This window comes from Theropithecus gelada, chromosome 15 (assembly GCF_003255815.1).
Source record: "Theropithecus gelada isolate Dixy chromosome 15, Tgel_1.0, whole genome shotgun sequence".
Lineage (NCBI taxonomy): Eukaryota > Metazoa > Chordata > Mammalia > Primates > Cercopithecidae > Theropithecus > Theropithecus gelada.
Genome location: NC_037683.1, coordinates 82,849,472 through 82,875,139, shown reverse-complemented (window position 1 = coordinate 82,875,139; position 25,668 = coordinate 82,849,472). Strand labels below are relative to the sequence as shown.

The window sequence follows — 25,668 nt, the reverse complement described above, 5'->3', positions numbered from 1 at the left end:
ACAGGCAGTGCCCAGCAAGAAGCAGTACTCCATTTCCTATGTAACCTCTTTACTCAGCTCCTCACCTCCACTCGTGTCTGGCCCAAACTATTCTCCATGCAGCACGGTGATCTTTTGAAAATATGCTGACATCCATCACTCTCCTGATGAAAACTCCTTAACAGTATCTCATTGCTAGCACAGCAGGCAGCCTGCGCAGCTACTGCCCACCGCGGCCCTGACTCGGGGCTGTGGTCACAGTGGCCTCTGCTGTTCTTCACCTCTCTCTACCTGGAACATTATTCCCTGACCCGCTAAGTCATGACTCAGCTCAAGTGTCATTTTCTCGAAGAAGCCCCTCTAACCACCTACTGCTCTTTTTCAGCAATAATCCTCAATCTGTAATTACTTCATTGATTTATTGTTCATGATCCCACGAGAAGGCAGCTCCATGAAGCCATCCAGCCAAGCGCTTGCTGAAGGAATGAAGGACACGTTATCCACGAGTTTTAGGTGCTTTATAAATTAAACCGGTTCAGTGGCCTGCCCAGTGAGCCTGACCACCACAGTTCCAAGTTCCCAGCCCTCTGTATGGTAAGGCCTGGCTACCTAAGTGTAAACAAATATTACACATCAAGCCCAGTGGCCCAAAGTAAACATTTTTATTCTCAGTTCTGCCTTAGGGGTGTCTAGTTTTGCAAGCATGAGTAAATGGAATCAACAATAATCCTCTCCTTAAATGTCTGGCATTAAAATTTGTCACTTAAAAAGTTTCTGGTTTTGCCTAAAGAGAGTGTGATTTGAGGGTGACCTGAAACAAGGCTTGAGGCTTGTGGACACATAGGGTTAATCGCCTTATTTCCTGCCAATTCACAGAGCAGTGAAAGGCCACAGGCAGCTATAAATAGCGGTCAGGCAGATCTGTCCTTCCAAGAGGGAAAGAACTTAGCAACAAAGAGAGACGCGAGGGGTGAGCCGGGCAAAGAATCATTAGCCCAGTTTCTGCCCGTGCCAGGGCATGTGACCCTTGGGAATGCCACGAGGCCCAGCAGGGGAAGGAGAGGATCAACGCTTTCATAACCTCCAATGCGGTGCATCCCAAACCCAGACGGGCCTGGACCGACCTGTGCATTTACTCCTGAATGTCCTCGGTCAGCAGACACGGGAGCCAACAGGTGGGAAAACGTGTCCTCCAGAGTGCTCTTTTTTTGAGGGGGACCCAGCTCCCAGGCAGGAAATGGCAGAGAGGAGGTGGATCCTTTCCCTTGGAGTGGCCTTCTGTCTTCCAGGGTTCACAGGACAGTCTCTCGGATAACCCCAATGAGGCTGTGTGGCCGCTCAGCCTCCACTCGCCGGGACCTCCTCTCGGCTCGGGGCCTCCCCACTGGTGCAAAGGTGCTCAGGTCGCCGCAGCTCTGGAGGTGCAGCAGGCCAGGCTGTCTCCGCGAGGGCAGCGTGCGGGCCCTGGATGTGCTGGGTTGCAATGGGGCCATTATCTTTGGGAAAAGAGAGGGTGGGGAGAAGTTAAGTAAGCTTTACCAGATGTGGCCCTTTGACCTACCTCCTAGGTCCATCCACCTATCTTAATGTGTAATTGCTTTGAAAAAGAAAGGAAAAAACGCATTTTCCCAATGTGGAACTCATCTGGAATTCCAGGGGTTCTTTGCAAATCCTCCAAATGTTCTACCACTTCCGCTGTAGACCCATAAACCACACTTAACTGATTTGTCCGCTGCAATTTCTTGCTTTAACATTCTTCTTATAGCTTTTCTCTAATTTCTCTGAAGCCTAAGTCAGTGATCCTCACTGGCATCTGAACATTATTACTGGGTCAGGGAGGGACAGGTATTGTCAGAAACATGAATTCCCTGCTGAATTGCCACAGAATTCCCATAGCAATGGGAACAGTTAGCCTGGACTCAAGAACCTGCATTTTTAACAAGAATCCAAGTAAAAACCACTGGTATGGGATTGGGACCAGGTGATGGGTTTATAAAATGTCAACCAAGTCAAACAAGTATAGGCACAGTGGCTCACACTTGTAATCCCAGCACTTTGGGAGGCTGAAGCAGGTAGATTACTTCAATCCAGCAGTTTGAGACCACCCTGAGTAACATAGTGTGACTCCATCTCTACAGAAAAAAAAAAATTTTTTTTTTAATTAGCTGGGCATGGTGGTTCATGCCTGTAGTCCCAGCTACTGGGAGGTTGAGGCAGGAGGATCACTTGAGCCCAGGAGTTCTAGACCAGCCTAGACAACATCGCAAGACCTCGTCTCTACTAAAAATAAGAAAACTTAGCTGGACGTGGTGGTGTGTGCCTGTAGTCCCAGCTACCTAAGAGGGTGAGGCAGGAAAATCACCTGAGCCCAAGATTTCAAGGTTGCAGGGAGCTATGACTACACCACTGCACTTTAGCCTGGGTGACAGATGGAGACCCTGTTCCAAAAGAGAAAAAGTCAACCCAAACCATCCAATGATGCTTCAAATGGATCTGATAATCCTTTAATAAACAATATAAAAACTAGGCCAATTTATTTGTAAAAAGTCTTTAAGAATGATTCTTTTCGCTAAATCTATTTTGCAATGTGTCACAAACATAATTTTGAATGTATAATAATATCACTTACTCTGTAAAAATGGCAAAAATATGAAAAATTCCTCATCCAACTGGGATTGAAGAGGAGAAAACTGTCCCGTCAATTTTTTTGTAAATTGCACAGCCATGTCTGTTTGACCTGTAATAGTGTCAGCAGCTCGGGGAAAACTCGGGGCTTTACTGTTACCTAACATCACAGCACAATCATTTGGATGACTTTTTGTTTCATTTGTACCATTCTGAGCTTTTAAGGTCATTAAAAGATTATTCCCCTAAAGATGGGAAATTAAATTTTATTAACAATCTACTTACTTACATCTGTCTTTGAGGTCTGTCCTTGTCTCCCGATTAAGAAAAGTTCAACATTCATAGAAGTTGACTGTGCTACACAGTAAGTTAGGACAAGTGGTTTTGATATCAGTGAAAATTAAAATGGATCTAAAAGCTCCAATATGCGAAGCCAGCTAGAGTCAGAAATAACCGGTCTCCTTCTGCTGTCCTTACCTCCTGGTATGGAATTGTGAAACCTCACCTCTAGGGTCCAGTCCTGGAAGGCCCTGCAGATGACCCAAAATCTATCGCAACAATCTCAGCACCTGAACTTTTAAACTGCCTGGGGCACAAAGATCTAGCAACCATTTGTGATGATAGCATCTAGTGAACTGTATAAGTGCTTGTTCTTTTTCCCCAGAGTTATTTCCCAGGGAGCAAGACTTTGCAGGAGGTCCAGGCCCACTGCCTGGTGAATGCTCCAGCTCTTAGCTCAACAGAGCTTGGCAGCCTTCCAGAAGCAGCTCCTGTTTATTGGGCTCTTGGGGCCAGAGAGAGGGAAGGTGACAGAGAATGACATCTGGAGTAGCTAAGGGACACGAGGATGTAAAATGTTTCCCCCACACAGGTTAGTAACTAGAGCCTGACCCGGAATCGTAACTGATCACTCTTTTAGAGTGCAAACGCAAGACGGTCTGTGGTTCATGTACCTCTTCATGCAAGGAATCAGATCATTCCTCTCCCTGAATCCCCTGAGGGACTGGGAGAGAGTTTGGCTTCTGGCTTCTGTAAGAAGAGGCCAGCAGGTAGAAAGGGGGAACAGAAGGGAAAGTGAGAAGGGTATTTACTCAATCTGAATTAAAAATTTACCTACATCCTGAAGTTGGTAATTACCCTGAGAAATTAGCCCACTTCAATTGAAGAAGTATTTGTTGGACATTTAATGCACAAAGACACAGAGTCACGTAACATCCATACGCCGTTGGGGGGTGCTGTCTACGACATCTACCCCACTACCTGCAGCAATGAAGCCAACACCTAAAAGGGAATGGCTTTTTAAGAAGGTGGAGAGAAGGCTCCTTCCAGAAGGAAACACCATTCATTCAGAAATAGAGATAGAGAGACTACCTAGTCCAACCCTTCACTTTAAAGAGGAGAAACCTGAGGCCCAACTGGATTATGTTCGTGCCCAATTCTGTCTTTTCTCCAAGTGGCTTCGGTTTCGGGGATTGCCTTGTATTTTTTAATCTATAAGAAGAAAGGTGTTTATTCCCTCAGGACCTGTTGGCTTATCTTGCCAAACATTTCATGGGAATGTGAACAGCCTCTTAGAATCTTGTCAATATTAAAATTCACCTAGGTCATCATTTTCAAAGGGCTGAGAAAACATGCCTTATCAAAGGAAACCTTCAATTCAGGAAATCAAATGTTGAATGCACTCCCCATTGTCCATATCCTCCGCTTTTATTCCTGGCATGCACTCTTTTCTTTTTGCAGACATGCTTCCACATCCCAGGAAAACTGGGTTCTCTTCCCTTGAGCCAAGAATGACGTGGGAAAGTTACCACACTTGAAAGCTCCACGGCTTCCTCTCTCTCTCTCCCTCCCCTGACCTCCCAACCCCATTTCCCTGAAGACTGTGACCATGAATTTACTCTGCCTTGGGCAGGAAAGCAGAGAAGCCACTTTAGCTGCTATAAAAATGAGTTATCTGATTCACATCTGAGATTAATAATAGAACTACCTGTTCTAGGAAACTGGCACTTGTGATGGCTTCCTCCATGTGCTCCTCATCAGACTTCAAAACAGATTTAATGTTTTCTACAAGTTCATGGATGTCTGGGGTCATGGTACAGGAGGACTGCTCCAGGAACCTTGCCACCAGCAGCTTGGTGTCCAGGTAGGATTTGTAATCTATCAAAGACCGTGGTCTGCATCGCGAAGCCCTCGATCTCAAGCCTCTCCTCAGAGTCACCGCAGCCAGATCCAGTCTCCTTTCAGTCTGTGTCGCAGCTTCACAGCTGAGCACTGGGGCAGCTGTGGGCAGAAACAAACAACGCAAACCCATTGGCCAACCCCTTTTGAACACATGCCCGTACCTGAAAGCACTGACCACAAAACTCAACATGGAAAGCATCTGACAAATGCTGATAGCCATGCACATCCTGCTTTTCATCTTGCAGAAGGGGGGAAAACAATTATGACACAAGGTTATTCCCTGATGTCCGGTTCCAATAGGATATGGCCCAAAACATGTCATCGTGCCGTGTGACATCACCCGCAAGGTAAAGCCAGACGGTGGAGAGGAGAATCCAGAATGCAAACCATAATGAAGTTAAGTTTCATGGGGTATGACAAACAGATGGGCATGGATGGGCCAAGCAGGAAAAATGTGGCTGACCCATGAAAGGATGTTCCAAGGAGCAAGGATGAAGTAGTCAATTAAGAGAGGAAAGGGCTGAAGAGACAAGACTTGTCAGATGAATGTAATGCTCTGATCACTTTGACTATACCTTTGTCCCAAACGTCCTCAAGGACATTGTACTGACTTTTGCTATCGATGCTCACACCATGGGTATGAGGTAGATCTATAGCTATTACAGAAAGAGAAATTTAGATGCAGAAAAAGTACACATCATGCTGGAAGTCAACACAGGGCCTGGGAAATCCATCGCAGGCTCTAATTTCCATGGCTACCTACATCAGCAAGGGTGTAAAGACCAGCAGAATGCTTCTGCACTTTGAAGTGGGTGAAGCAAAACTCAGATCTGGTCATTATGTGTCCAGAAGCCAGCCCTCAGCCTTCAGCATACACAACACTGGCATCAGTCTATGAAGGCCTGATAAGCAGAAATTTAGAAATTCAAAGAAGACAAGAAGCAGGGGGCGAGAGAGCAGGTGGAAGAAGGGGAGCACTCCTTTTCCTCTGGAGAAAGGCAGGCACGGGGAGCTCTAAACCAGGATTCAAGACTGTCCTCTCAGGCAGCCATATGCATGTCACAGAGAGCAAGAGTCTTCCAGAAGCACTCGCCAAAGACACTCATGTGTGAGGACAGAGTCAGTGTCTCCACTCTTCCACTTGAAGGCAACCTGGCACCTTCCACAATGGAGGGCTCCAGCAGCTGCTGTCTTCACCCCTGCAGGTCTGCAGAATGAGAAGGGGTTCCAGAAAGATTTCCCTAAGCTGTGCAAAACAGCTAAGTTCCCGTTGAGGCTGGAGTCCTCAACTTGCCAGGTAGGGTGTAGGAGACCCACAGTGAAGGCAGGTCTTGGGAATCAGAAGCCAGGCTGCCCGGCCACTGTGCTTCAGAGACACGCTCAGTACCAGGCGGCAGGATTTCCTCTCCACTCAGAAGCTGCTGTAGAGACAAGAGGAATGTTCTCTCTGGCTCGAACATGGTCAGTCCAGAGCTGTGGCAAATAACACACACTGTCAGACAGGCAGAACCGAGACTGCAAGGGCTCAAGACAGGACCCTGGAGAGAGCAGGGTGGAGGATTATCAAAGTTTTATTTGCATAGGTGTTTTAGAGGAGCAGAGGTCAACTCTGCTAGACTACTTCACAGGAAGAAGCTGGTGCTGGTGGAGTTACAGGAGGTTTTAATTTTCTTCCTTTAGTTTCTTTATTTTTTATAATTTTCTACAATGAAGAGATATTTGGAGATGTTCAGGTATTCATATATTCAGGAAAAACTCAGTGTTGTCATTTTAATTTTTAATTATTCAGGTAACAGCTATACACAAACAAACAACACAGAGAGAGAGGTGAAGTGTGTGGGTGTGTGTATTTCATTCTATCCAAAGTTCTAAAAACAAGGTCAGATTTCAATAATTTAATCATCTACTCATACATATTAAATATATAACAAATTATAAAAGAGGGAGTATACAAAAATCTTTTTGACTTTTTTTAAGACAATGCATATTCCCATAGGATTGCAGCATCTAGAAGTCAGAACTAGGTGTGCATAACTGCCTTCATGTAGTACCTAGCATAGTATCATGTACAACCAAATTCTTTTGATGACAATGACTTAAAAAACAAAAAACAAAAAAAACCCCTACCATCTTTTTTTTTTTTTTTTTTTTTTTTTTGATACGGGAGTCTCACTCTGTTGCCCAGGCCAGAGGGCAATGGCGCAATCTCGGCTCACTGCAAGCTCCGCCTCCCGGGTTCACGCCATTCTCCTGCCTCAGCCTCCCGAGCAGCTGGGACTACAGGCGCCTGCCACTGTGCCCGGCTAATTTTTTGTATTTTTAGTAGAGACAGGGTTTCACTGTGTTAGCCAGGATGGTCTCGATCTCCTGACCTCGTGATCCGCTCGCCTCGGCCTCTCAAAGTGCTGGGATTATAGGTGTGAGCCACTGCGCCCAGCCCCTACCATCCTTAAAAGACATGGTAGATGTATAATCCCAACATGGACGTAGAATATTTTACTTTCCCAAGACCTCATAAACGCCTTCAAATGACCACTTAAACTGCAGGGTCTTGAGCTGGCCAGAGCCACCCGCCTTCACCTGGCTCCTTTAAGCAAATAAGCACAGAGCCCCGCGCAGAGCTTGGGGAATGACGTCACCTCTGTCCTCGGAATGATGGAGCACGGGGTCACTCTTTGACCTCGTCCTCAGGGGTGGGAGGGCTCTCCGGCTTCTCACAGGACGCACCAGGGTTGAACTGGGAGTTGACATAGATGCGTTTTCTTCTGCAGGTATGTTAGGAATGGCCCCACCTGATTAAAAAAAAGAAAAAAAAAAGAGGCGAAACATAAATTATTTCACCAGCTGTAGTCCTCAAAATGCGCAGGAAACACCTGTGAGCCTGAACCTGCCCGGGCAAGGGTAAGGCAGTTAATAACATTTACTCAGGCTGCTGGCCCAGTAGGTTTTTATATCACTGCGCTATGGGAAAAGTTGCCTTTCCAAACCACCCCTCCACACCTAAAACAAACAAACAGAAAAATTTACATCCAACAGCAAAATAAAGGAGCCATGCCAAAATGTCAGGCTGTTTTTCCCAAAGGTGCTTAGACTCGTCTCCAGGGAAGCATCCTGGGGCAGTACGGAGAAGCACCCTGACCTATCAGGATGAGCCTGGTTCTGGGAAAGTAATACCTGCACAGGTGAGGTGGCTGCTCTGTGGGCTGCAGAACTCCCAGAAGGCTGAGTTAGAGAGTCAAGTGTCCACTAAACAAATCCGTAAAACCCCGCGGGAACTGGATAATTTATGCTCATAAAAATAAAATTGCATCATTCGTGAGCCTGAGTTGCAATTCGGGAAACTTTTCAAAATGGAAAAATTCGCTGGGCACAGTGTCTCATGCCTGGAATCCCAGCACTTTGGGAGGCCGAGGCGGGCAGATCACCTGAGGCAGGAGTTCGAGACCAGCCTGGCCAACATGGCAAAATCCCGTCTCTACTAAAAATACAAAAATTAGCTGGGCATGGTGGCGGGCGCCTGTAGTTCCAGCTACTCAGGAGGCCGAGGCAAGAGAATCACTTGAACCCAGGAGGCGGAGGTTGCAGTGAGCTGAGATTGTGCCATTTCACTCCACCCTGGGCAAAAGGAGCGAAACTCTGTCTCAGAAAAAATAAATAAATACAAATAAAAATAAAGTTAAAAAATAAAAAATGAAAAATTATGAACATACTTAGGAGACAGAACACTGCTTCATAATTCTACTTAGGATGGAAGGTGAACAGAACACAAAGTATTACATTACACATAGGACTGCTGAAAAATTACCTTCATCTAAAATTGCTAAGAGTTGATCCATTATTTATTGCCATTTGCGATTTTGTCCTGCTGGACAATTTTCTGGGCCACTTAAAACCTCCCCAAAGAGAGAAGGCCATAACAATGTTCCCTTAAATTACAAGGATAAATGTAAACTGACTCTAGTACTTACTGTAGTACTGAAAACCAGAATTCACTAACTGCTCAGGCAGCAGGACCTGGGCCCTAGGTTATAAATGACACAGCACAATCTCACTGCAAATCACCCTGCAATAGAGGAAACTTTTTCCCCCTGCCAAAAGTCTGGCTAATTTTAAAAGGAGGAAGAAAATTATAGATCAGAAAACACAGGAATATCAAACCAAACGCTGTAACCTATTTCACGGTTCCTGAGAATAGTCTGGTTCATAAAAATGTCTAAGGATATCTTTTTTCACCTCACGTATTTTCTCCCATTTATAAGCCCTAATAGTTGACGGCATTTTTGCACCTGGAGAAAAAGGTAGAGCTTGAACTATTTGCTCCAAGAATATCTGCCCTCCAGCACAATACCAGACAAGATCATTATTATTATTATTATTATTATTATTATTATTATTCGTTTGTAGAAACAGGGTCTCTCCATGTTGTGCAGGCTAGCCTCAAACTCCTGGCCTCATGTGATCCTCCCACCTCGGCCTCCCAAAGTGCTGGGATTACAGAGATTAGCCACCTTGCACAGCCTATTTCATCATGTTTTAATCTACTGAATCATGTCACAGTGTATCTATTACCTTGAGTCACTTGTGTGCAGCCCGGATCCAGTGGGATCATAGCAGCTTCTGATCCTTCTGCCATTTGGAATGAAGATCCCTGCATCACAGAAAAAAAGAGGGTTATTTTGTTGATGTTTAACTCACCGCTCATCAGACCCAGTTAACTCCTTAAAAAGATGTGTGGGGCCCGGTCTCCCTGCTGTTCTCTGGGGGCAGGGGTTGGGGAGATGCTGTGTTTCCCACTTGCAGTCAATGTGCTTAGAGAGATGTGGGACAGACAGTACCTGCTCCTGGTCCATCTGGCTCACCACAGCTTCATACGGCGGTGGGGGATCCAGAGGACAGAACACTTCCACACCTTTGATTCGAGCTCCGTAGATGTGTGGCAGGGGAATAACATCAGGACCAACCATCCTAGGAAAAGGAACTCGGCGTCAGAAAGCACATGCTACAGACTGGACACGTGACTGCAGTGATGCCTGGATATTGGCTTCGCTCTAAACCGTGGGCAAAACCACTCACCTCTCCGTACCATGGTCTGCTTGGCCAGGAGAGGGAGAATAATAGAAGCTGCTCTCTGACGAAGTGGCCAGAGTTCCTTAAGCAAGTGACAGTGTATAAAATGCAACCCCATCATTCCTTTTAAACCCATCAGTCAAAAGCAAATAATCCATAGAGACACAGAGCAGATCAGTGGTTGCCAGGGGATGGGGAAGAAGGGAATGGGGAGTGACTGTTTGAGGGGTATGGGGCCTCCTTGAAGTATTGAAAATGCTTTGGAACTAGATAAAGGTGATGGTTACAAAATAATTTGAATGTACTAAATGCTACTGAATCATATACTTTGGTTAATTTCATTTTATATGAGTTTCACCTCAATTTAAAAAACAAGTAAGGATTCAGGAAAATTCAATTATTTCTTACATTCTACATGGCTCTTGTTTTTGTCCTGTGGGTAAAGAACCATCAACAGCAAAATTCAAAATAATAGCAAAATCCTCCACAAGATTTCTCACTAGTGTTGATAGAAAATTCCACAAATCTCTGCCCAAGGTGCTAGATGATCTAGATAATGATGAACCTAAGTTTTAAAATAATTTATAAAATACATATAAAAGCCAGAAAACCTGTATTCCGCTATGGAGTATCAAAGAATGAAAAAAAAAAAAAAAACCAGCAAAAGTTTGTTCTTGAAATACAAAAACAGGATTTTAAAAAGCTAAAAGAAATGGATGAGTAAACAGATTCTGGGGCTAGTTGCTTGCAGGCACTGCCTTTTGGGGAGCGGTGTTCTCTGAATTTATAGTTGTTTCATTTTATTCTTTGTGGCCATGTACAAAATGTGATTGGTGGAAGAAAACATTTGAAAAGGATGTCATCTTCTTTCTTCCTAACAATAAAACTTCTGGAATTCTGGGACTGAGAAGAACGAGACTCTGCAACCTGAGTGAAAAGATGAGAATGCACTCCCTCATTTTCACCTATATTTGTCTGTTCATAAGCAAGGCTCTCATCCCTTGCTTGACCTGAAAGGGAAGGCAGAAGGTGATGTGCTAACGCCTGATGTGGAGATGTTTGCAGGTTCAGCACGCAACATGTCAAGCCTCCAGTTGAATGCGAGACACTAGCACAAAGGGTCCCTTCGTGGGGGAGGGGTCCTAGCAAAGTTATCAAGAAAGAGAGATTCTCCCCTTAGAGCAGGACTTGCCAACAGGCTTCATTCCAACTCCCATACTCCACCAAAACTGTTTAAGAACTATATGTGCTGAGTGTTTAAGAACTAACTGTTTAAGAACTATAGACCCTTCTTGGATCTAAGAGTGAAGATTCTTTCCTGGCAAATGAACAGTGCAATTTGTTTTCATCAATGAGACCTATGGACTTCCATCCTCTCTAGAGGGCCAGCCTTCCATCTTTAATGAGCATAGCCCCCATAAGCCATCTTCCTAGCACTTACAAACACTTGACTTTTTCTCTCCAACAAATGACACCTGTATTTCTTTGCTGCTGTGTCCCCTGCCTGGAAAGTTTCTATCCCCAGCTTTGTTACCTGTTTCTTAGCTCTGATGATCCCTGTTTGGCAGTCCCAACACAATGGGTACCTATGTGTCCAGAGAGAGAGGAGGGCTTGCTGAGAGCCAAGAGGTCAGAGGAACAGGCCCTGTTTTAGATCCTAAACTATTGTAGAATTTCTTCCAGAAGAATAGCTTGAGAAAGAGGGGGCATACTTTATCCAAGTTGACCACAAAATAAACAGCTTCTATGGTAGTTTTGATAATGCCCATAAAAGCCTCACTTTGAAGGAAGATGCTGCTAGAGTTGACATAGAAGAAAAGTTCCTTTCCAATTAAGCAATTGCTTGTTTTACCTCGTTTGTGTTAACGAGGGTCTGTGGAGGGAAATGGGTCTGCTCATACTGGCAGGTTGTTTTTTGTGTGTTTTTTGACTACTGTTTCTTTCCCCAGATCCCCATGGCTCTCAGTCCTGGCAAGGTGGGTAGAATCACCTTGGGAGGTTCTAAAACTCTGGATGGCCCAGGCCTCACTTCTAGAAATTCTGCTCTCATCGCCTATGGTGGGGCCCAGGAATCTGCCCGTTGTCAGCGCTCCTAGGGGATTCTAATACACCGCCAAGATGGAGCACCATTGCAAAAGCAAATGGATAACGGTGATTGAAATAAAAGCCCTGTTCTACTGGGAAAGTTGATCAAATTTTTATTAAGAATGAGGGTCTTCAGAAGACAGTTGCCTAATAAGGTCAGGCTAAGGTTAAGAGCTAAGTGTTTCTTAAGAGCAGGACACATACTGAGAGCATTTTAAAACCCAGAACTAACACTGGGAAAGCCCAGTCTAAGATGCTCTTTTCAGAAAGCTTCTTAGGTCCATTATCTCATAACAATACTCCCCGCAGCCACATGACAACGAAGGTGAATGAGGAAACTGAGGCTCAGAAATGGTGAGAGACTCATCCTGGGTCACCCTCTGCAGAGACTCTAGAGCCTGGGCTCTTTCGAATTCATCACCAAGTCCCCAGGAAGCCTTCACTGGTGCAGGCACAGGAGCACTGAAGACGGAAATGCAAAGCATGTTCTGCTTTCAGGCTACAAATAGGCCCTGAAGACTTACTCAGGGGGAATGCAGCAGCGAATACACCGTTGACCAGAGAATCCTCCTCCTCCTGTACTGGAAAACTGTGCCCTGTGACTGGGTACAGGGTTGCTGCTCGCGGAGTGGGAGACAGGGAAGGGCCCTTCCGCCCCCTCTCTAGAGCTGAGCACAGACTCAACCCCAGCATTGCCGGACTCCGCTTGAATTTGGATTTGGAAATTCTTAGGAAAGGAAATGAGTAGGGTTTTGTGGGGGCTCTGCTTTAAGAAATGCCCATGTCAACCATGTCAATGCCCAAGACCCCCTCAGTCTTCAGTTTTCTTTAATAGGGTACATCCCCAGAGTAAAAACCAGGTCCATGTACAAGAAATAGGTTGGAGACTCCTTGATTCCTGGCTCAAGCCAACTTCTGAGAAGAAAGGCACCCCGGAGTAGTGGAGGTGGGGTGCACGGCCCCCTCCTGTATCACAAATCAATTCACAAAGTAGCGAATCCATCTTTGGACAGAAACCTCAACTGCAGTCAGGCTTCCGTTTATGACAGTAACTCGAGAAGCCTTTTCTCAAGGAGATGCTAACGCATGAAGTGGTTGTATTTATAGAAGTTAAATCAACCTCTTCTGAGAGGTCATAATACCTTACAGGAAATGGGGAGCCTCTGTTGTGTGAAAACTCTGGATAAAACTGATCGTAGAAATAGTAACAAAAACATTCGTGAATATTCTTGCCTGCCTGCTTATGAGAAAGAAAATTACCAGCTGAGGTTAAACCATTAGTGTCTATAAAGTTGATTTATACTGTGAATCTAGCAAAGTTGGTCACATTTTAAAATATTTTTGATAGGACATGTATTTAAATGTGAATAAATTCAGCCCTTTTGAAAAGGAACGTGGACTGCACTCTGATATTGGTAAAATTTCCAAAAATTAAGGTGTTTGCCCACTGGCAATATGATTATAGGGCTCTGGGCACGTTTTAGACTGGGCAATGTCTTCTTTCTCACAAGACTGTTTAGATTTAACTCCCTCCTTCTGCCTTCTTTCTAGAAAGTTCTGAATGATAAAGCCCTTGATGAGAAGCTTGTCTGTTTTCTTCCAACCTAGATTTGGCCAGAGGTGGTCTCAAGACTCAGAGAGACAAATCCGAGGATGTACCTAGATCTTGAAGAATGGAAATATCTGCAGTGATGAGCACTATTACAGTGAAGCAGAGAAGAGAAAGGAAAGCGAGGAGACAGGAAGGTCGGGAGTGCTCAGAGCACACTGCTGGATGGCTCAGCTCCTAAACCCACATGAGTCACTTTCCCCTTCTGCCACTGCAGAAACTAAATCTGTCTGTTGCCTCCTCCTAGGTCAACAGAGTGCTCATCTGCAACCTCAGCGTCAAAGAATTCCTCTTATTGGAGAGGGTATTTCTCATCCCCACCAAGAAATATCAGTCATTTTTACTATCCTCCAATGTACCCTCTACAGACAGCCTGAGATGGTGCTAAGATTTTCGCAAATGTGTCCTCAGGTACAGAAAGAACATGTGTTTTGCTGCTGTATCTCTTCATCCTCTGTCATTCTTGGCTCATTTCCTGAAAGATTAGGGAAGTCATCCCAGCCCCTGGGGCTGTGAAATTCCAGTAGAGGCCACTCCCTGAACACCAGAGAGGCCAAGCTGTCCCACAGGCCTAGCCCAAGCCACCTGTCACCCAGCTGACACCCCCTCCAGCTTTGCGGTCATCTCTGCCGCTGCCTGGGCAAGTGAGCTGGGGAGGGTATAGAGGTAGGGTTCAGGTATAACTCTAAGGGACGAGTCAGCAGCTAAGTCACTGAAAAGAACACTAACAGTGTCTGGGTGGCAGCGCCACTGGTGACCCATCTCAAAGTCACATACAGTCACCCTGGACATTAGAAAATACTTCTCTAAAAACCTCAAGCTCAGCACCAAGTTGGTTTGATAAGTCTCTACATGTACTACAGGGATTAAAAAAATAGAAATTTCTGGCCCTCTGAATATGAAGCCAAAGACACTAGTATTTTCGTGGAATTGAGAGATTCTCTTTCAGAAAGTTCAGCAGAGGTTTGCTTATCCTTTAAACTCAGCTTAACGTCACTTCTTCCAGGAAGCCACCTCTGACTGCCTCGCCACTCTGGGTGAGGTGGACCTTCTCTGTGCACCCAAAGTCCCTCTTTTGAATACTACTGTGATCCTTCCGACACATTTTAATGACCTAGACTGTGAGCTCCTTAATGGTAGAGGAAGCAGGTCTAGCTCATTTTGAATTCCAGTAACCCAGCACAGAGGATTCTATGTTTGTTGAATGAATAAATGAAGTCATTCTTTTAAAAAAAGATTTGTTTCTAGAAGTTGCAGGCCGGGCGCGGTGGCTCAAGCCTGTAATCCCAGCACTTTGGGAGGCCGAGACGGGCGGATCACGAGGTCAGGAGATCGAGACCATCCTGGCTGACACGGTGAAACCCCGTCTCTACTAAAAAATACAAAAAACTAGCCGGGCGAGGTGGCGGGCGCCTGTAGTCCCAGCTACTCCGGAGGCTGAGGCAGGAGAATGGCGTGAACCCGGGAGGCGGAGCTTGCAGTGAGCTGAGATCCGGCCACTGCACTCCAGCCTGGGCGGCAGAGCGAGACTCCGTCTCAAAAAAAAAATAAAAATAAAAAAAAAAATAAAAATAAAAAAAAAATAAAAAAAAAAATAGAAGTTGCTAACAATCAGACAAATGTATATGGCATTTCAATGTACCAATAAAAATCCTTGATATTTAAGAAGGTCAAAATTTTGAGTTTGAAATTTGAAAAGGAAAATAAGTTCAGTATCTATTTTTTCTAGACCAGGGAAAGACAATTAATAATTAATCTCTTTTTAATGGCTAGGAAGAATTTCATGATTGTTGAGACCTGCTGATGGTATTACAATGAAACATCGATTTGGCCTAACTGGGAGTGTTTCCAAGGCAACAGTGACTCTAAATCATGTCAAATTACAGCTGTTATCTCCCTGAGTGTCAGTTTCCCTTAGAAAGCTAATTGAACTTGAAAATGTCTACCTTTAGGTCAAAGTTTAACTTTTCTTTGGATTCATCTGTTTTATCAGACAAAAAGAGACAGACAAAGTAAGACAGAAAACAGAGAGTGACAGAGAGAATAGAAACCCCTGAAAAACAGCACAATTGTTTTTCAGTTTTCTAAAGAAGGCTGGCAGAGGTGGACTCTCTAAAAGCCATACCTCAGGGTTCACTAGCTGATTTTGTCACTCAATGGGCTAACGTTCCTTAAGTCAGGAACAATTTTTCTTTTTCTTTTTCAAAGCAAAGTGAGATCTCATGCTGTGAGTTCTGGAGACACTTCAGTCTTCAGAACCTACAGCTCCCCACTCAGACTGCAGGGGAACTCAGGAACGATACCTGCGGTTCATCCGGGGTGTGCACGAGTAAAATGTGGCAAAATAGGAAGGGGGAGGCACAGGCGGCACAAAATCATCAGGGTCCGGGATGCGTCCATGATCCTCCACTTCTTCAGCAGAAATCTGGGATTCATCCTAATTAAACAGCAGCTCGGTTAGTGAAGAGTCTTCATTACAAAGGCACGGGGAGAGAGGCAGTGGAGGACACGAAGGGGTCCATGGGCTGGCTCAGCGGAAACATGGCCACGACTTACGATGCAGGATCTCCTGGTTGCGAATATCTGGAGGTAGCGGAGGGCGGCGGCCACCAAGCAGACGGTGGTGGTCAGGGCATTCAAGGCACACAGGGCAAAGAGGACTTTCTGGGGCAAGGAAACAAGGGCACCACTAAGTCCTTCAACACACATCACCAGAATATCATGTAGAAAATCTTAAAAATAATAATAACGCTGCCTCCATAAGACAATTCTCAGGAGAGGCTGCATGTAAAGGATTCAGGTGGTGTCTGGCTCGTGGAAAGCACCCACATAAATGCTGGCTATTATTATGACCCTCATGCATTAATGCTCACTTCTTAATTCCAAAACCTTTTCTTAGAAGCTCCCGGTCACAGAACGCCCTGGTATGACAGTATTTCTTTTTGCAAGCATCAGAATACTGTCAGGAAACACTCCTTCCAGGAGAGCAGTGAGTTTGTCTTCTGAGGCTGATTTCCCCAGGGATAGCAATTCCCAGCCTCCTCCCTCCCACAGCCTCCCACCCGCACAGCGCACTGCTTAATTTGTGGCCACTGATTCTATTTCAAGAGCAATTGGCTGTGCGGCCCCATGCACACGACGAGGACGCTGCAGGGGCCGGCCCAGCCAGAGTGGAAATAGGACTTCTCTCCACTAAACACACATCTCAAAATAGCAAAAGCCATTCCAAACACTTCTGTTGGTACAGTCCTGGCTCCTTTAGTGGGGCTTTCCCCAAGCTAAGTCCTGGCTCCGAAAGTTTGGGGGTGACTCAGCTACCGAAAATGCAGAAGCCATGGAAAGCAGGCCATTTCTACATCCCACACAACCCAGAGCTGGTAGCTTGGAACAGTTCTCTCTTTGCTTGGAGACTCTTCCTCCCCACCAAAATGAAACCCAAAACAAATATCTAAAGAAAACCGATGGAAGTGGATTCTCTAAAAGCCATGCCTCAGGGTTCACCAGCCGATGCTGTCACTCACTGAGCTAATGTTCCTTAAGTCAGGGCACAAATTTTATGCAACTCCCTGATGAAGGCTAATTTTGTACTTCTCTTCAACTGGGATCATCCGTTTGTTTAATCTCTTTTGCTTATTATAGTTGTTGCTTATTAAACAAGAGCTAAGGTGCTTCAATTCCCCCATATTTTCTGGCCAATCTCTCTCCTTAGTCTATGTGTTGCAGACTGGTAGTACTCAGTGGTGCATATGACCCACATAAGCAAACAAATGAGCATCAGAACAATGACACATGAGTGTGCAACTTAAAGGTTTTGCTAACAGCTACACCGTATATATGTGTGTATGTATACATATGTACGTATGCATATGTGTGTGTGTATGTGTATACATATACATATATATAGTCAGGCTCCTTTTCATTTTTTACTATCTTACAGTTCTTCAACACAAAGAAGGCTGTCCATACATAATTTAACACACACAATGATCTGTGGTTCTTTCTGCATTCAATTCTGTCTCTGGGGGCACTCACATGTGCTTTCAGCAGCTTAACTGTTTGAAGCAGGTAACAGAACAGGAATATTTCAAGTAATTTTGCCTTCTTTGGGGGCTCCGTGGTGTATTTACCGTGGGGGTGGGAATCTGTTCGAGGTACCTTAAGTAGAAGGTGAACAGCACTACAGGGCTGAACTGGAAAGAGTTTCAAGGCGTTTTCTTTGTCTGTGCACTTGGCTGGTTGAAATTCTTCACAACAGAAGCAAATCTTGCCTTCACCTAAGTCCACCTTAATGGAGGAAAGGTAGAAAAATACTTTAATTATTAAGAAAACCACCCCGGCTCCACCATGGAGCACCAATCCTGTAGAATGAGGTTATGGCAGGGTTCTGTGTCAGGCAATGCCTCTCTCGGTCAGGATGGGCTAGGGTATGGCATGGTAACAACCAAAACCTACACTTCAGTGGCTTTCCCAAAACAAAGGGAATTTTTATATTCCTCCTTTCTCCTTTAAAGTCTCCAGCTGAGAACTTCCTGTTTTTACACTAATCCCGTTTAGTACTAACAAATAAGCAGCTAAATGAGACGAAGTATCAGCCTCCATTCTGCTCATGTACACGAGTCCCACTCTTCCCCAAAAAGAAACAAACTCACTTTCTTTTTCCAACACGATGCACTCTGATTTTCATTTTTTGGACTTGGTGCAAGCCTCAAGATCTTAACCTGAAAGCTCTCTCTCTCTCTCAGACAATACTAGGCATCATCTTACAAAGTACTCCCTTCCCAAACAAGTCCATTCTTGATACAAAGCGTTTAGTTAAGTGGGAAACCAGGCCTATGTGGGCTGCACCCATGTGAGTGCTTTATCCATATAACATAGACGTCCAGCTCTTCAGAAACTTCAGCTACCTAGAACCTCTGCAGTGAGCCAGTCTGGATGGCAAAATTTTCCAGATGGGTGAAATTTAATCCCTTTAAACAAACCTATTTGAAAGTTTACTCATTATACAAATGATCATGAATACCAACTAATTTTCCCACTGGATACAAAGAAGCCCTCAGACTCTGTACAAAACGATTCCAGGCAACTGTGCATTGTGCGTTCCTGCTCCCCTATTCCTGATCCTTGCAGAATCTAATACCTTCACCTCCATTCTTAATCCCATCTCTGCCCAGTATTTCTAAAAACTTACTCTTGCTTCTCATCAGTCACTTTAGCCTATCCACAAACAAATCTGTAGAAGTCTCCCTGATCCTAAATAATGAACATCCACCCTGCATTCTTGATGCTATTGCCTGAAGAGGTCAGATCCTTGTCTTCCCCCCGTCGCCTTTCAACAGTAGCATTCTTAACCCTACCAGCACATTTGAATTTTCTGGAGAGCGTTTTAAAAACCGATGATGCCACCTTTAGCACTCAGGGAACTACAAATTAAAGTGACAGCAAGCTCTCACTTTGGCCTCATTAGACTGGCAAAACTTTAAAGAGAGAGAAACTCTCTTTGCTGGTGGAGATGTGGAGAGCCACTAGTAGAAACTCACCAGTCACTGGGGAGTTTAAGCCCTTTAATGAAGGAACTGACTATCCATTTTAAATTATAACTACGTCCCCAACCACTTTGGAAAATTCTTTAGCACCACATGATCCAGCAACTCCATGCCTAGGTATTCACTCAACAGAAATGAAAAGTGCCTCCCCAAAACAACAATGTTCACAGCAGCTTTGTTCATAATACCCCCAAACTGGAAACAATCTAAATGTCCATCAACAGGAGAACAAAAAAAAAACAAAAAACAATTCTGGTATTTTTATAAAATGAAATAGTGTCCTGAAAAAAAGGAACAAACAACAGATACAATATAAAAATATGGATGAAGTTCAAGAACATTACTGAGCAAAATAAGTCAGACACAAAAATGTTCAAACCATGTGACTCCATCTATATGAAGTTCAAGGACAGGCAAAACTAACCTATGGTGAAAGAAATAGGAACAGTGGTTGCCTATGAGAGAGTAGAGACTGCCTGAAAAGAGAAACTAAAGAACTTTTTAAGGTGATAGAAATACTGTTTGGAGTATAACAAACAATATTTTGTTTGCAGTATAGAGATTGGAGTATAACATGAGTGTATACATTTGTCAAAATAAATGTATACATTGGTCAAAACTTATAATGAACTGCACACTTAAGATTTGTGTTTTTCACTATAACTTTTACCCCAATTTAAAAACAATGGATAGAACAATAAAATGGTTGAATTTGTAATAATAAATGAGACAGGCAGGAGACAAGATACTGCTGAGAACAATTCCTTGTCCTGGGAACCTACTCCGCTTAGAACTAAAATCTCCCTGAGGATATACAGAATGATATTAATGGCAGCACTGTGTCTATTGGTCAAAACCCAAGCCACAGCAGGCAATAACAAAATAAGGAACTAACTTGGTAGAAGAAATTAAGGGTGTTAGTCTGTATTTACTCTTCTCTAAGTGATACATCTTTAAGTGATAAAAACAGGATGCAGGGAAGTACATACAATATGCCCATTTTTTAAAAATCATGAACAACCCCACCCCATACATACTTATGTAATATTACATGACCATGAAAACATTAAGAAATATAATTTCCCAGCCTGTTACTAAGGATTTGGGGCGACAGATACAGGCAGAGCGGGAAAGAGGAAAGAACAACCCCTTGCCCGAAAAGGTTTCATTTGTCAATAATTTCCCCAAAGGAAAACAACACTTATAACATGATCCTGTTGACTATGTGCATTTTTGTGCATAAAGAGATGCTTAACACATGGCCAAACTGTTATCCAGGGATAGTGGGAATTCAAATGATATTTAAGTTCTGCCTTATACTTTCATGGCTTGCCCAAACTTTTATAATTATATCATCAGAAATAATCACAGAGTTGGTTTTGTGGTAGAAAAAAAATTTATTAAAAATAGACTTAGTGCAAACCATATTCTGATATACAGAATATATAAAGAACTTCTACAACTCAATAACAAAAAAACAAATAACTCAATTTTAAAATGGGCAAAAGACTTGTATAGACGTTCTTCCTTTAATGAAGACATACAAATAGCCAGCAGGCATATGAAGAGACTATCAACATCACTAATCATAAGGAAAATGCAAATCGAAACCAAATGAGGTATCACCTTATACTCATTAGAATGGCCACTTTAAAAAAAAAAAAAAAAAGCAGAAAATAACAACTGTCACTGAAGATGTGTGGAAATTGGAACCTGTGTGCACTGTTGGTGGAAATATTAAATGGTGCCGTTGCTATGAAAACCGATACAAACCTTCCTCAAAAAATTTCAAATAGAATTACCAAATGATCACTTCTGGTTACATATCCCAAAGAATTAAAACCAGGATCTCAGAGACATATTTGCATGCCCATGTTTATTGCAATGTTATTCACAATAACCAAGAGTAGGGGCCAACTTAAATATCCATCACAGATTAATGGATAAACAAAAGGTATCATGTACATACAATGGAATATTACATAGTCTTAAAAAGGAAGGGAATTCTAACACATGTTGCAACATGATGAACCTTGAGGAGATGATGCTAAGTGAAATAATCCAGTCACAAAAAGACAAACAGTGTATTATCCTACTTGTATGAGGTACCTAGGGTACTCAAATTCATAGAAAGGGAATGTGAAGTGGTGGTTACCAGGGGCTGGAGGATGGGGAGCTGTTGTTGTTTAATATGCATAGACTATCAGTTTTGCAAAATGAAAAGAGTTCTAGAGATTGGTTGTATAATAATGTGAATATACTTACCTCTACTGAACTGTAAACTTAAAAATGGTTAAGATGGTAAATTTCATGCTATGTGTATTTTACAATAAAATTTTTTTCTTTTAAGTTCAGAGATGGTACAAGTCCACAACCTCTTACTCACAATGCTGAAATCCAAAAAGCTCTGAAAACCAGAAGTCATGATAACAGCCTGCTGTCCCAGACTCCACTGGCATGCTATATAATAAATAGTATATGCAAAATATTTAATCTTCTAAAATTGGAAAAATTCTAAATGCTGACACACACCTGGCCTCCAAAGGTTTCAGATAAAAGACTGTTGACCTGTATTCTGGCAATATCCAAATATCCATTTTTTTTCTCTTTAGATGAGGACAGTCAGAGACTGATTGCTTGTGGACACCTGATCCATCTATTCACTAACTAATGATGCATTATATCACTATGGTTCCGGGGTTTTGCTGGCTGGTCCCTGCTTTGGAAAAAGTAATCGACAACTTGGGTGAAATAATCAGCAGGCAGCTCTTTGTTTTGTTTTCCCACTTCCTTTTACCCATTTCAGGTTTCACTTCAGGACAGTTGCCTGGTGCTGAATGTTGCAAGTCTCGCCAGGAACACCTGACAAGCCAGGGTCTGCCTAGATGCCCGGTGATGTTTTAGGACTGCTTACCAGATCACACCTGGGGACGCTGGACACAAACTGGGCCCCTTGGCAGCCTAGGATAAATCCAGCTAGATTTAAGAGGACGCAAACCACAGACAGCAGCACAAAGAGGTTTACCTGAAATGGCAAGAGAATGGACAGTTAGTAAAAGATAACAGCTAAATTCAGACAAAGTTTTATCTAATTTTAAAACCTCATATTCTCTTCCAAGACGAAATTTTTTTTAAAAAGATCAGAACCGTGTTTTTAATGTGACAAACTTTTTTTCACATTTTAGAGTTGTTAAAATTGTGCTGAGGGATGCCATTGACTCTTAAGTCTTCTCAATAACCTCAAGTCCTTATTTTTTCCTCTTTGAAAATAATTCTTACTCCCTTATCTTTCATCCACACATTACATTAAGCCCTAGCTATTTCCTCCTTGAGCCACTCTTATTTTTTTCTTTTAGTTTTGTGGGATCAGCAGCAAATAAACAAATGGAGAACTCTGGAATATAAGTGAAACCCAGGTACATCAAGGAGCTCAGAGCCTTTACTATCCAGAAATCACAGTATGCAAATGGAGATAAAGATGGGTCCTTTTTTCAGTTCTGAACACTTTAGGTACTAAAGAATACGTACACAAAGATTTTCCATATGCTTTTCTCTAAAGTTAATTATTACAAATATTACTCTGAATAATTAAAAAATTGATAGTAGTCAACTGAGAAGCCAGTATTTACTTAGTACAAGTTAGAGATTATGCAGGCTTTTCAACTTGAGAGCCATGATTATTAAGAAAATTAAATCTTACTGCAAATACAAAAGATTAGAGGAAATAATTATCAGTGTTAGAACCAAGCGTCAATTCAGGTAGCTGATATGTCAGAGTTGGCTGGTAAATGAGTTCACATATGAACAAGAAACCTTGTTCTTTAACTATTGTTATTCCAAGTCAAGCTTGAAAGCATTTCCCAAGACCCATTTTGAGTCAGTGTTTAATATCACATGATGCCACTTTACCTAGGGGGAATTCCTTCTTCTCTCCAAGAGAAGTTTGGCTTCTTTCCTTTTATTGTTAATTTGGATACAGCCTGCCATCAGATTTTGGGGAAAATACTAATGGAAGCTTCTGTTGTTACTGTTTCCCAGGCTGGATTCCTCGGTGTCTACTGGACTTGACTTGAGCAGCATATAGAATATGTCCCCTCCTGCACTGTATCATTTATGATTATGCCACAGTTTCTTGGAAAAGGAGAATACATAATTGGCAAAGGACAGGGCTTGATCTTCCCACATGGGCTTCTATTACACACTAGCAGTTGCTACTCAGAGAGATCTAATATATCTGGAATCTTCATACCCAATAACACAGTCACTGTTACTATGGAAAAGTCTTGAGTTTTCCTTTGGAAGTTTTCTTTTAAGACAGTGTACAATGCCTTGAAAAGAAAGTGTGGTTATGATGCCCATCAGCACGCCAATAAAAATTAACATCATCAGCTATAAAATGGGTGAGGGCCCATTACTCCTAACACCAAACCCAAAATCTCTTCACTAAAATCTTAAAGCCAGCCCACTGAAGGACACAGTTAGGAAAATCAATAGTAGGCAAGCTACAGACTGGTAGAAAATATTTTCATGCATACATTCAACAACAACTTGTGTCCAGAATATACAAGTAACTCCTCAAATCAATAATAAAGAGACAAGCAACCCAATTAAAAATTGGGGCAAAAGACTTAAATAGACATTTCATACAGACACACAAAAAATATAAGACTAGCCAAAAAGCACATGAAAAGGTGTTCCACATAATTAGTTGTCACAAGTGCAAAGTAAAAACCAAATGAGATACCATTTCACACCAACTAGAATGGTTAAAATGTAAAAGACTGACAAAACCAAGTGCTGGTGAGAATGAGGAACACTTGGACTCTCAGACACTGCTTGTGCAAGTATAAGATGGCACAACCACTTTAGAAAATTGTTTGTCATATGAAAAAAAAGCTCATCATCACTGGTCATTAGAGAAATGCAAATCAAAACCACAATGAGATACCATCTCATGCCAGTTAGAATGGCGATCATTAAAAAGTCAAGAAACAATAAATGCTGGAGAGGATGTGGAGAAATAGGAACGCTTTTACACTGTTGGTGGAAGTGTAAATTAGTTCAACCATTGTGGAAGACAGTGTGGTGATTCCTCAAGGATCTAGAACCTAGAAATTCCATTTGACCCAGCAATCCCATTACTGAGTATATACCCAAAGGATTATAAATTATTCTACTATCAAGACACACGCACACGTATGTTTATTGCAGCACTATTCACAATACCAAAGACTTGGAACCAACCCAAATGCCTATCAATGACAGACTAAATAAAGAAAATTTGGCACATACACATCATGGAATACTATGCAGCCATAAAAAAGGATGAGTTCATGTCCTTTGCAGGGACATGGACGAAGCTGGAAACCATCATTCTCAGCAAACTAACACAGGAATAGAAAACCAAACACCACATGTTCTCACTCACAAGTGGGAGTTGAACAATGAGAACACATGGACACAGGGAGGGCAACTTCACACACCAGGGCCTGCCAGGGCTGGGGGGGCTAGGAAAGGGAGAGCATTAGGAGAAATACCTAACGTAGATGAGGGTTGATGGGTGCAGTAAACCACCATGGCACGTGTATACCTATGTAACAAACCTGCATGTTCTGCACATGTATCCCAGAACTTAAAGTATAATAAAAGAAAAAAAAAGAAAATTGTTTGTCAGTTTCTTAAAAATTAAATATAAATCTCCCATGCAGAAGAATTGCAAATAATTTATGAAGCCACTGCCAAATTCTACCAAACTTATAAAGAAGAACTAACACCAATTCTCCTCAAGCTATTCCAAAAAATTGAAGGAGAGGGAATTCTCCCTAACACATTTACAAAGCTAGCATTATCCTAATACCAACACCAGACAAGGACACAACAAAAAAAAGAAAATATCCAATGTCCCTGATGAACATAGACACAAAAATCCTCAATAAAATGCTAGCAAACTGAATCCAACAGCCACATGAAAAAGATATACATCATGATCAAATGGAATTTATCCCATTCATGCAAGGATAGTTCAACATACCCAAATCAATCAATGTGATACATCACATCATGAGAATGAAGGACAGAAAGCACATGATCCTCAAATTTAACATCCCTTCAACAGACTAGGCATAGAAGAAACATACCTCAACATAATAAAGACCATAAATGAAAAACCCACAGCTAACACCACATTGAATGAGGAAAAGCTGAAAGCCTTTCCTCTAAGAACTGGAACGAGAAAAGGATGCCCACTTTTACTACTTCTGTTCAACACAGTACTAGAAGTCCTACCCAGAGCAATCAAGAAAGAGAAAGAAATAAAAGGCATCCAAATTAGTGCAGAGGAAGTCAAATTGTTCCTCTTTGCAGATGACATAATCTTATAGTTAGAAAAATCTAAAGACTCCCCCAAAAGACTCTTAAATCTGATAAATAAATTCTATAAAGTTTCAGGATACAAAATCAACATTTAGAAAATCAGTAGCATTTATATACACCAATAACAAATGAGCTGAGAAAGAAAGAAGGCAATCCCATTTACAATAGCTACAAATATATATATACACACATATATATACACATATA

General features: G+C 42.6%; 1 protein-coding gene across 4 annotated transcripts in view; it reads right to left on the bottom strand.

Moving 5' to 3' along the window:
• Positions 1-605: 605 nt before the first annotated feature.
• Positions 606-25,668, bottom strand: part of FAM189A2 (family with sequence similarity 189 member A2) — a 66,080-nt gene continuing 41,017 nt past the window's right edge. For all 4 annotated transcript variants that reach the window (XM_025359710.1, XM_025359708.1, XM_025359707.1 and 1 more), the window contains 9 exons: positions 22,004-22,114; positions 17,702-17,830; positions 16,103-16,210; positions 15,850-15,983; positions 9,621-9,750; positions 9,355-9,433; positions 7,425-7,577; positions 4,592-4,884; positions 606-1,475 (listed from right to left, as the gene is read on the bottom strand). In XM_025359710.1, the coding sequence (XP_025215495.1) occupies positions 1,272-1,475; positions 4,592-4,884; positions 7,425-7,577; positions 9,355-9,433; positions 9,621-9,750; positions 15,850-15,983; positions 16,103-16,210; positions 17,702-17,830; positions 22,004-22,114 (1,341 nt within the window). In that variant the 3' untranslated portion in view covers positions 606-1,271. The remainder of the gene's footprint in view (positions 1,476-4,591; positions 4,885-7,424; positions 7,578-9,354; positions 9,434-9,620; positions 9,751-15,849; positions 15,984-16,102; positions 16,211-17,701; positions 17,831-22,003; positions 22,115-25,668) is intronic.